The sequence below is a fragment of the Sinocyclocheilus grahami genome, unplaced genomic scaffold (assembly GCF_001515645.1).
Source record: "Sinocyclocheilus grahami isolate Dianchi unplaced genomic scaffold, SAMN03320097.WGS_v1.1 scaffold218.1, whole genome shotgun sequence".
NCBI lineage: Eukaryota > Metazoa > Chordata > Actinopteri > Cypriniformes > Cyprinidae > Sinocyclocheilus > Sinocyclocheilus grahami.
The window spans coordinates 360,698-372,551 of NW_015505397.1; the positions used below are offsets into that span (position 1 = coordinate 360,698).

General features: G+C 40.9%; 1 protein-coding gene across 1 annotated transcript in view; it reads right to left on the reverse strand.

Annotated features, from left to right (window-relative positions):
• LOC107596342 (MORC family CW-type zinc finger protein 3-like) overlaps nucleotides 1-11,854 on the reverse strand; it is a 25,446-nt gene that overhangs the window by 5,369 nt on the left and 8,223 nt on the right. Inside the window, exons 10-16 of the mRNA XM_016287061.1 lie at nucleotides 8,236-8,403; nucleotides 6,887-7,006; nucleotides 6,337-6,414; nucleotides 6,060-6,099; nucleotides 5,273-5,439; nucleotides 4,113-4,716; nucleotides 2,974-3,230 (exon numbers count right to left, since the gene is read on the reverse strand). Coding sequence (XP_016142547.1) covers nucleotides 2,974-3,230; nucleotides 4,113-4,716; nucleotides 5,273-5,439; nucleotides 6,060-6,099; nucleotides 6,337-6,414; nucleotides 6,887-7,006; nucleotides 8,236-8,403 — 1,434 coding nt within the window. The remainder of the gene's footprint in view (nucleotides 1-2,973; nucleotides 3,231-4,112; nucleotides 4,717-5,272; nucleotides 5,440-6,059; nucleotides 6,100-6,336; nucleotides 6,415-6,886; nucleotides 7,007-8,235; nucleotides 8,404-11,854) is intronic.

Genomic DNA, 11,854 nt, shown 5'->3' on the forward strand with positions numbered 1-11,854 from the left:
ACACACATTTTTGAGAGAGTGTGTGTGTGTATGTATATATATATATATATATATATATATATATATATATATATATATATCATCTCGGTTATGTACGCAACCCTCATACCCTGATGAAGGGAACGGAGACATTATGTCGTGACGATATTAGGGGTCTAACTTGGGAGCCCAATCATCTCTTGAGTTTAAGAGAAAATGCCAATGAATATTGGCTAGTGGATTTTGCACGCTGAGCCACATTCCCGTGCACACGGGTATATAAGGCGACAGCGCGTATCCACTCATTACGTTTTTACACTGAGGAGCCGAGAACGTGTCCCGGCAACAGCGAGTGACTCAAGGTTGTGGCATTGGGACATAACATCTCCGTTCCCTCCATCAGGGAATGAGGGTTACGTACGTAACCAAGATGTTCTGTCGTGACGACATTAGGGGTCTATGGAAAACGCCACAACCTATGGAATGGGTCTCTGAGGCAGGTCCTACCTGAGAGTAGGGATGGAAAAACTGCCAGAAGAGACTGACAAGAGCAGGTCTGTCAAGGGAAGACACGGGTTTACCGAGAGGGAAACCTTACCGTGGAAGAATACACATATGGGATTACCCATAGGGAATCAAGCCATACGGACACCTAGCCAAGTACAGGGGCTGACCGGGACTCCGGGCATGCTAACACCAGTACTGGGCTTGGCGTCAGACTGCTCCACCAAGTCTGAATGCCGGGGGTGCTGGAGGATGCTTGACCAGGATTCGCCAAACCGGGGATCTCTACTGGGAGAAGAAAGGCGCTCACATCCCCTTGTGAGGGGGAATGGCGCAGCAAGCTTGACACAGAGCCAGTTTTTCCCGCCAATTACCTGTTACCCAACACACAGGAAGAAACCGGCTTTACACAAAGGTTGTAAAACATTGTGAAGGTGTTAGGTGTCGCCCAGCCCGTAGCTCGACAGATGTCCGTCAGAGAGGAAACAGCTCTTTCTTTGACAATGTGGTTACCGCTGGCCATCGAGCCAACGGAAGAACAGAAAGAAAAAGATTCTTCGCCCGGCCCTCCTCTGGGGGAAGGCGCGGTGCTGTCCTCGCCACCTCCTGAAGAGCAGTCTCCTACATCTCCGGGTTGCCCGTGTCAGGGCCGCTTCATCGTCTTCCTAGAGCATTTAGCGGCCGGATGCGACACAGGGGGTGCCGCTCTCCTCGACAATGTCTCAGCGTGGGGCGGAGCCGGTGTGGAGAATGCAGGAGGGCGCCCACGGCGACAAGCAGGCTGAGACATGGCCCGTGACGGAACGGTGGCAGCTTTAGGATCACGTTGGGGCAAGATGTGCTGTATGGCCTCAGTCTGCCGAGAACTGCTGGGTATAGCCCAGCCTGGGAGATGGGAGCTTCAAGAAAGCGCACTTTGTCAACATCTCTCATCTCGACCAGACTGAGCCAGAGATGGCGCTTCTGGACCACCAGAGTGGATATTGCCTTCCAGAGGGGTCGCGTCGTGACTTTTGTCGCCCGGAGGGCGAAGTCAGTCACCAGCTGCCTGCCGACAGCTTACAGGCTTTGGACAGGAGAGGCGGACAATTCCTCCATGTGGCAGTGTTTTGCAGGCACAGGTGCACCGCAACCTCTCTCTCCACCTGGGGAATGTCAATGCACCCCCTAGCCGCCCCGCCATCGAGGGTAGTGAGGACGGAGGAAGGAGACGAGTGGCTTTTAGCCGTAAAAAGGGGCCGTCCACGACTACTTCACTTCCTCATGCACCTCTGGGAAGAAAGGAACCAGAGTAGAATGTGGTTGTGAGCCGCGCTCTGCACAGATAAACCAATCATCCAGCCGCGAACGCTCAGGGTTGGGCGATGTATTCACCTCCAGCCTGATGCTCACAGCTGTCCGGGCAAGCATAGCCATCAACTCTGGGTCCGATTCGGCAGTGGTGACAACACCCAAGGGGGGCAGCCCCGCCGAATCTTCATCCTCAGAGGTCAATAGCTTATCCCCCGATGCTGCAATCAACATCTGATCCCCCGGCGGCACACCGAATGGCATGCTGGGACCGCCATAAGACAGCCCAGCAGAATCACTCAGCAGCCGCACAGGACAAACGCTGCGGGAGGAGTGAGAGGTCCGTGGGGTGTGGCTTGGCGGAGAAGCTCTCACTGTCACCCTCAAATCTCCCAGAGTACTAGCCGACGGTCCTCTGCTCATGGCAGAGAAACCGGGACGGGTAGTGACAGAGGGGTCTTCTTTCCCTTTAAGAATGGAGAGACGCGATCTCAGCGTTGCCATGGTCACACACGCAGTGCGGGCATGAACCATCCATGAATGTGTCTTCAGTGTGCTGAATGGCCAGACATGGATGACAACGCCCGTGGCCATTGTCAGAGGACAGGAAACGACAACAACCAAGAGGATACGGACGAAAACGGCATCTTTAAAAAGACACGAATCGTCCGTGATTTGCTCTTTTAGGAAATCTGCTCTTTAGTTGAAGCGCCCAGGGGAATCACTGAAAGGAACACCGCTGTTCACGCTGTACCGCCAACCAGAACAACTTCCCGACACACAGCAGATGAATGGCTTTGTGGAGTATAACAGCTTTTCATACAACCACTCGGCTCCGAAGCAAAAATTTAAAGAGTGGATGTGCGCTGTCGCCTTATATACCCGTGTGCACGGGGAGTGGCTCAGCATGTAAAATCCACTAGCCAATTTTTATTGGCGTTTTCTCTTAAACTCAGAGATAATTGGGCTCCCAAGTTAGACCCCTAATGTCGTCAAGACATAACTTGCAGTGAGCGATAGATAGATAGATATAAAGGTTGTTTTATATATATATATATGTATGTATATATATATATATATAAAATATATAATATAGATGTTTAAACTTAAATATTGTCAGAAAATGGCAAATAAATAATAAAAAAAAAATTTTAAATAAGATTTTTTTTCTTTTGTCCAGCTGTACTCAGTCATACACACCTATTGTAAGTGTGGTTGGGTGTGTTGGTGCTCTGGTCTCTCCTGTCGTGACTGTCTCTCTCTGTCTGTCTCACTCGGTTCAGCAGTTGGTCTCTCTCTGTTCTCAGCTCGTTCATATCAGTTAGCAGCGTCTGGTTCTCACTCTGGAGTTTGGCTAATGTCTTACTCCAGTACAGCTCGTCTCTCGGACTCGTTTCTGCCTTCTGCTGGATGGGGGACGAACTGGATGGTGGCCGGTTTGCCTGTTCCTCTGATTTCTACAGATTGAAGGTATTTAAAAAGGATTTAAAATTATTACTTTATTTAATGTTTTGTAATATTGATATATGGTGTATATTGAATATGGTGTCACACTCTGATTAAAAACTACACATAGTTGTATTCCTTCATATTCATACACATTATTGATGTTAAATGTTTAATGATTTACCAAACATATCACTGTAACCAAATGTCTAGGTTTCAAAATCCACATGATGAATTAATAACTCAAATTTATTAACAAATTAATCATTAATAACAAATTATACAACTACAATATCCGAGTGAAATGTTACTCACATCAAATAAAAAATGAGACATATCAAATCTCAAATATCTTGTTATATATTATTGCCCAAGTAATATATTAAAAGATGGATACATAGTACATCCTTCTTTATCCGCATACATTCATATAATCACATAATACATACTATAGCAAATTATGGTTGCTTAATTGTTTATAATCTCAATATTGGATATATATTATAAATATATGTTATATAATGATTTTCTGTAAATCTGCTTTGATATATTACATCTCACTTTATCCACATACATACAGTATAATCATGCAAAGCAATATATACTATAGCAAATTTTGGCTGCGCAATTGTTTAAATTTTCACAAATATAACTATATTATCCCAGCTCTTAAGTTGGATATATATTACATACATTATTTTTTTATAAATAAACAAAGAGATATACACTTGTTTATGGCTTAAACAAGGATTCAGAAGTAACAATAATTCTGATTCGAGCAGTTTTTTGCAAAAACGAAAAGTTGCTCATTATAGCGCCACCTTGTGGTCGATCTTCACAACAATGTGCACATACTAATTTTCACAAGATGTACAAATATATTAATTCCTTACCTGACAAACAGAAAGCTCCTCCCTCCTAGATTCAATTGGCATTGGGTTCAATCTTTCCACATTTTGCTCACATGACACTGAATCACTCGTGGTGACATCAGAAGGCCCGCCCCCTTCTGCCTCCGTCACCATGGCAACCTCCAGCTCACGGATGCCCAGAATTCTTTTTAACCGTTTGGCTTCCCGCTCCAGCTGAGCGAGTCTCTGAGCAAGAGCCGCGCGGTCCGACCCGTCTGCCAACAATGGTGACACAGGCTGAAATCCTGGCCGGCTGAGAGGAGTGACGACCACTGTCTGAGCCATGGTTGTGGAGGCGTGTGGTGAGAGAGGGTGAGGGGGAATCCTAAGCTGATCTTTGGCCATCTGTGGCCCCTGAGATGTCTGGGGCTCAACGGGGCCCTCAAATACCATGGCCTCCGGCTGAATACTGTCCTCCTGAGCCACCGTATCTGCTGCTGGTGATGTGCTGGTGTTTGTCTCTGATCCTTCATGCATGTTGTCCATTGTTTCTGTCTCTCCCTCAGATGGGACGTCTGGAGCTTCAGCATGGTTTGGGGACTTGTTGCCTTTTTCAATGTCTGAGCATGTTTCTTTCCTTCTTTTTCTAAAAAATAAGTGAGCAAAGTTAGTTAAACCTGGGGTTTTTAAACTTGACGATTTCCTATGCGGGACCTGCTAAAGTATAAAGACAGCTTTAGATTTTCATGTATAAAGACCCAGTTATATTGTACTGTATTTTTTTTCATGTATAAAGACCCAGTTATATTGTTAAAAAAAAAAAAATCGAAATTTGTGTAAAATATTATCTGCAAATTATTTACATTTAATAAGTTAATTTAATAATTGTTACACTTATTTTTACACTATATTCACACACACACACACACACATATATATATATATATATATATATATAGCACCCCTTACCTTGACCCTTAAGTTAAACTTTTAACATATTAAAAGCGTCCTAATTAATAATGCATCTAGTTTAAAGTCACACTTGAGGGTCACTCTATCACCCACTTAAATACTGTAGTTTGTCACACAGTAACACAACAACGTTTGTTAAACATGTTCAATGCAATGCATCAAGTAAAGATGAGCGACAGCAAAAGTGATTCTTTAATGCGTGTAAATGCTGAGTTGAGTCTCTTTCAGACCTTGGGGAGGGCAAAGACTCTTCCTCTTCTGTGACAGCGACTCTGACTCCATCCTCATCTGCATCCTGTTTATCTGTCGTCATGATAACGGTGACCTCATCCTGTTTGCTCTCTGATGCAGGTTCAGATAGTCCTCGACAGAGAGGACGCACTGGGCTTTTACTCATCTACAACACACACACACTTATTATAGTCTCAAGTGAGATCAATGTGTCAAAACCAAAATGAGAAGTGATATTTCACATTAATGTAGGTAATTTCTATAAATGCCTCTGTATGGCCACAAAAAAACTGCAGCCATCAGAACCAACTACTAAAACTTATATAAAATTATACTTTTTGGATAAAACAGTGTGATTTCTAGATGCATTAACTATATTATATAATATAGTTAATGCATCTAGTAAATGCATTAAATAAATGATCTATTAAGGACAGCCTACTTGTAGTTTCAGTATGAATTATTGGGTCACTTGGCAAACTACAGTATCAAAATACTGCAGTTTCGTCAACACTGACAGACTGACACACACCCCAACATTTTATGTTTGCATAGGCAAAGCTCTCACATTCATACTTGTATGCATTATTTGTCATGTCTGCCACATGCAAAAGAAGACGGCCACATGCAGACTTACAGAAAACATTTATACAGACCAAACACAACTGAGTCAACAAGCCCACAGCGAGTGCGATCACACCCTGACACTCGTGAGAGTCAGAAACCCAAGTTCCTGTCATGAGAAACGAGTATTTCCTCATCTGACACACAAATTGAGGTCAATACCTCCAGAGATCTTCCTCTTCTCTTGATTGAGGCGTGTTCCCTGCGCACAGCAAAACACACATTAACACATGCATTCATACTCGAATCTCAGATATTAGAATGTGGAGACACACGATTAGTGTAAAGTTTGTGATCACAAGTTGTAAATAAAACAGATTATTGGACTGCATTTCAGTCTTTCTGCTTCAAAAGTTAATGTTCTACTTGCCGTTTCTTTGTAATCATTTGTGAAATTTACAATGTTTTTGCAGTGCAGAGACAATTTTACTGTCTTAACTGTTTTTTGAGTGTTTTTTCATAGCTGGCTGTTGTAACTTCAGCATTTTCATCCGTATCCTCTGGTAACAAACAGCTCCTACACAAAGAAAGCACAAGAATAAATAAGACACGCTTTGAAATTTAATACAAGTGTGCGGTTTACAGCATAATATGCAATTCTAAGCAGCCATCCAGTTATCTTTTCCTTATGGTTATTGTCTATTTTTAAGCCAGTTTTGTGTAAAAGGCCTTCACTCCGTGCAGTCTGATTAAATAAGTCAAGAAAAGCAGTGTGTTTGGAATGGAATACTAGTGTACTGCATACTGTGTACTATAATACAGCAAGCAAATCCAGTTAACTCTGAAACTAATATTGTTATTTAGCATCTTTTAATCCTTTTAATTTTTTAATGCCACATTCTGGCAGATCAGGTCATCTGGATACTTCATTCACACAGAAAACTTGCTTAATGCACACAGTATACATACTCTAGTGCAAATATAATGCGTAGTACTGCATACTAAACATACCAGTTTAATTTAAGGTAATCATATGGGAACAGACTCACCGTAAGCGTGATATCGGGTGCATGCAGCATCTGAACGGATCAGGAAAACTTCCAGCAAACAGGAGAGTGTTGATTGCTCTCCATTTCAAACAGTCCTCACACTGAATCCACCTCACATCCCTTCGGATACAAGAAAGCCATTATTACACCTGTTCAACTTGTTGCGTGTAGAGTTTTTATATATTTTGGGGGGACATTTATGCCCATGAAAATTTCGACAGGAGCAGTTTTTGTTCATATGTTGATGTAGTTCCAGTTGAAACAAAGCTAGGACTAGCCACTAGCCTTGACTTCAGCTTCAAATCCATGATTTAGTACTTGCTATTGCTTGTCAGAGGCAGGCGGTATAGACTGCCGCAGTATAGATGTATTTTTGTAGCTCAAAACCTGGAAATTAGCATTTTAGCACTTCTAGTTCCATCATCCTGAAGTCAATGGGTTTTTGGTTAAACGCCTGAAAAAGGTCAGAGTTTGACACAAGCTTAAGACATTTTCACATTTATTGTACTAAATAAAATACATTAGTGATTATTTCTTAAGGCTTTTACTTGACTTGTAAAAGGTGGTTGGTAGCAAGTGGCTAATGGGACTACAGAGGGTGTTGAGGACAGTAAATCTGATCAAATCTGATAAATTTGAAATTTATAAAAGTTGGGAAGACTAATATGTTGAAAAAAAAGTGTAAGAATCATAAACGTTTGTTGGCCACAGAGCTTATTTTCTGCAATAATTCAACAGCCAATCGAAAAATCCTATTGGGTTTTTGTTGAGGGAACCAGGATGATGCAAAGCTACAGTTTGGCCTTTAAAAAAATGTCCTCACTGCAGCAGTCTATTCAAAAAGCCTGTTTCTCCTTTGATGGTGATTGAAAACGATCCTTGTATACTGAGGTTAAGTTTTTGCAAAGCTAACAAAACAAAACCTCAGTTTTGTTTTCATGGGAACCTTGGTTGTGATCAGTCATGTGCATTGCATGTTTTAGCTGTTGCATGGTTTACTCGCAGACATCACAGATATAAACCACACTACTGCTTTGTCTGTCTGTGTTAACAGTTTCACATTTCTCAGTGCCGCCCACCTGCATTTAACAGCTCGACTCGACCTCTGCCATCACAAGATGCTTTTTGTGTGTGTGTTGTCTGTGATGCATTTATGTGCAAGGTTTGTGGTCTAACAGACAAATAGTCCGTTTTTAGCAAGTTAGGTTGCACCATCTTTCATTTTTTACCCACAAACCCACAGTGCTATTCTGGCCATCTGACTGACAGATGGATAAACTCTCACCAACAGAGCAAAGCAGGTACGACAACACAGTTGTGTGAAAGGTTTTGGAGGAAAACAATCATACACTTCTTCTTCCTCTTCTTCCTCTTCATCATCCTCTTCCTCTGTTTCCTCAGTATCTCCTTCTTTGCTTTTCCTCTCTAAGGCTTGAAATGCTCTCTCTTTCGCTTTCTTTTCCTTCTTTTCACGCCAGTAGTCATTCAGTTTGAGACCAAGAGCAGCTAGTGTGAGTCTATGAGAAAAGAAGCAAAAAAATGAAGTTAAAAATGGAAATGGTACATAAAATCATATAGGTATTTAAATTAATTTAAATAAAATGAATATATATTTCAATATGTTTTTATGCATTTACAGTAAATAATATAAATGCTGTACAAATTAAAAATATATGAAATGAAAAATAATAAAAATGAATTGACATTTCTTTCACTTTTTTTTGTACCTGTGTACTCAACTGGACACTATAATGTTTAAAAATGTATGTATATGTGTATGTGTGTGTGTGTATATACATATATAAAAAAATAATGTATTTTCTATAAAAAATATTTTATGAAATGCATATTATAAACATGTTTGTATTTCATATAATTTTATTTTTAACACACACACACACACACACACAGTCCCCTCCACTAATATTGGCACCCTTGATAAATATGAGCAAAGGCCGCTGTGAAAATAAATCTTCATCGTTTGTCCTTTTGATCTTTCATTCAAAAAATTCTAACCTTTCATTGAAGTAAAACAATGGAAAGTGGGAGGAAAATCTCATTATGAAATAAATGTTTTTCTCCAATGCATGTTGGCCACAATTAATGGCACCCCTATAAATTCTTATGAGTAAAATATCCCTGAAGTATATTCCTATTTACATTTTTTTAGCACACCAGGGTGACTAGGAGCATGAAATTGTCAAGCCGTGACTTCCTGTTCTACAAAATTATAAATGAGGAACACAATGGCCAAATTCCCCAAAAAAATCCCCATTTCCACCATCAGGGCAATAATTAAGAAGTTCCAATCAATTAAAGATGTTACACATCTGCTTGGAAGAGGACGTGTGTCTATATCGTCCTATAATGCATGCTGAGGAGGAGAGTTTGAGTGGCCAAAGGCTCTGCGAGGATCACAGCTGGAGAATCGCAGAGATTAGTTGAGTCTTGGGGTCAGAACGCCTAAAAAAAAGATCAAACAGCTCCTACATCACCACATGTTGTTCGGGAGGGTTTCAAGAAAAATCCTCCTCACTCATCCAAAAACAAACTCCAGCATATTCAGTTATCAGACACGACTGGAACTTCAAACGGGACTGGCTTCTATGGTCAGATGAAACTAAAGCTTTATGCTTTATGGCAGCAAACCCACCAGATTTAATAAAAAGTACCCCATGCCCACGGTTAAATATACTGCTGGATCTTTAATGTTGTGGGCCTATTTTTCTGCTGGAGGTCCTGGACATCTTGTTCTGGTACATGCCATCATGGATTCTATCAAATACCAACAGATACAAAAATCTAAACCTATGGCACCCCTATAAATTCTTATGAGTAAAATATCCCTGAAGTATATTCCTATTTACATTTTTTTAGCACACCAGGGTGACTAGGAGCATGAAATTGTCAAGCCGTGACTTCCTGTTCTACAAAATTATAAATGAGGAACACAATGGCCAAATTCCCCAAAAAAATCCCCATTTCCACCATCAGGGCAATAATTAAGAAGTTCCAATCAATTAAAGATGTTACACATCTGCTTGGAAGAGGACGTGTGTCTATATCGTCCTATAATGCATGCTGAGGAGGAGAGTTTGAGTGGCCAAAGGCTCTGCGAGGATCACAGCTGGAGAATCGCAGAGATTAGTTGAGTCTTGGGGTCAGAACGCCTAAAAAAAAGATCAAACAGCTCCTACATCACCACATGTTGTTCGGGAGGGTTTCAAGAAAAATCCTCCTCACTCATCCAAAAACAAACTCCAGCATATTCAGTTATCAGACACGACTGGAACTTCAAACGGGACTGGCTTCTATGGTCAGATGAAACTAAAGCTTTATGCTTTATGGCAGCAAACCCACCAGATTTAATAAAAAGTACCCCATGCCCACGGTTAAATATACTGCTGGATCTTTAATGTTGTGGGCCTATTTTTCTGCTGGAGGTCCTGGACATCTTGTTCTGGTACATGCCATCATGGATTCTATCAAATACCAACAGATACAAAAATCTAAACCTGACTGCCTCTGTTAGAAATCTTATAATAGGCCGTGGTTGGATCTTCCATCAGGACAATGATCCAAAACAAACATCAAAATCAACACAAAAATGTCTCACTGAGCACAAAATGAAGCTTCTGCCATGAAACATCCCAGTTCAGGACCTGAACCCTGCAGAAAAGGAGTGAGGTGAACTGAAGAGGAGAAGCACCATCATGGAGCTGGGAATCTGAAGGGTCTGGAGAGATTCCGGATGAAGGAATGCTCTCTGATCTCTTGTCAGGTGTTCTCCAAACTCATCAGGTGTTATAGGAGAAAACTAAGCTGTTCTTGACCTTACCAGGTCAAGAAAATATGATCATATTACCCCAATTTTACAGTCTCTGCACTGGCTACCTATTAAGTTCCGTATCAGTTACAAAATAGTATTACTTACCTATAAGGCCCTTAATGGGTTAGCTCCTAACTAGTCAACTAGTCTTCTACCACGCTACAATCCATCACACTCCCTAAGGTCGCAAAACTCTGGACTTTTGGTAGTACCTAGGATAGCAAAGTCCACTAAAGGAGGTAGAGCTTTTTTGCATTTGACTCCTAAACTCTGGAATAGCCTTCCTGATAACATTCGGGGTTCAGACACTCTCTCTGTTTAAATCTAGATTAAAGACTCATCTCTTTGGCCAAGCATTCAAATAATGCATCTCATAATCTTTTACTGCAGTCATAATCTTTTACTGCAGTTATATCTAATCAAATGCACATTATTATTCGTTAGTTTGGGTTAAACAAATAATTTTTGCTTGGTTGGAACAGCAGCTACGCTAATTATGTCTCTATTTGTTTCTCTGTTTCTGCTGGGATTGGCATCCCGTGGTAACTAGGATTTACACAAGCTTCAGTCTGGATCCAGAACACCTGAGAAGAGATGATGCAACCCCTCAGAGGACCTCAGATGATGCAAACCCTGAAATAACTTACAGAAATACCACATTTTGCTATAAGTTTGATTGCATCATATAATAATTGCTGTTAATAGTGTTCATCGTCTGTTTTATTAAGTCCTTAATTGATTTTTCCGTACATTTCTGCCATATGTACATTAATTGACAGTCACCACTGATAAGCTACCACTAAATATTGTAGAAACTTAATTTGCTGTGAAGTTGCTTTGCAATGATTTGTATCGTGAAAAGCGCTGTACAGATAAACTTGACTTGACTTGTTATCTTGGGAAAAGGAGGTTGCAATAATTGGGTGCCAGTAATTGTGGCCAACGTGAACTAGAGAAAAACATTTATTTCATAATGAGATTTTCCTCCCACTTTCCATTGTTTCACTTCAATGAAAGGTTAGAATTTTGTGAATGAAAGATCAAAAGGATAAACGATGCAGATTTATTTTCACAGCTGCCTTTGCTCATATTTACCAAGGGTGCCAATATTAGTGGAGGGCACTGTATATATTATATAT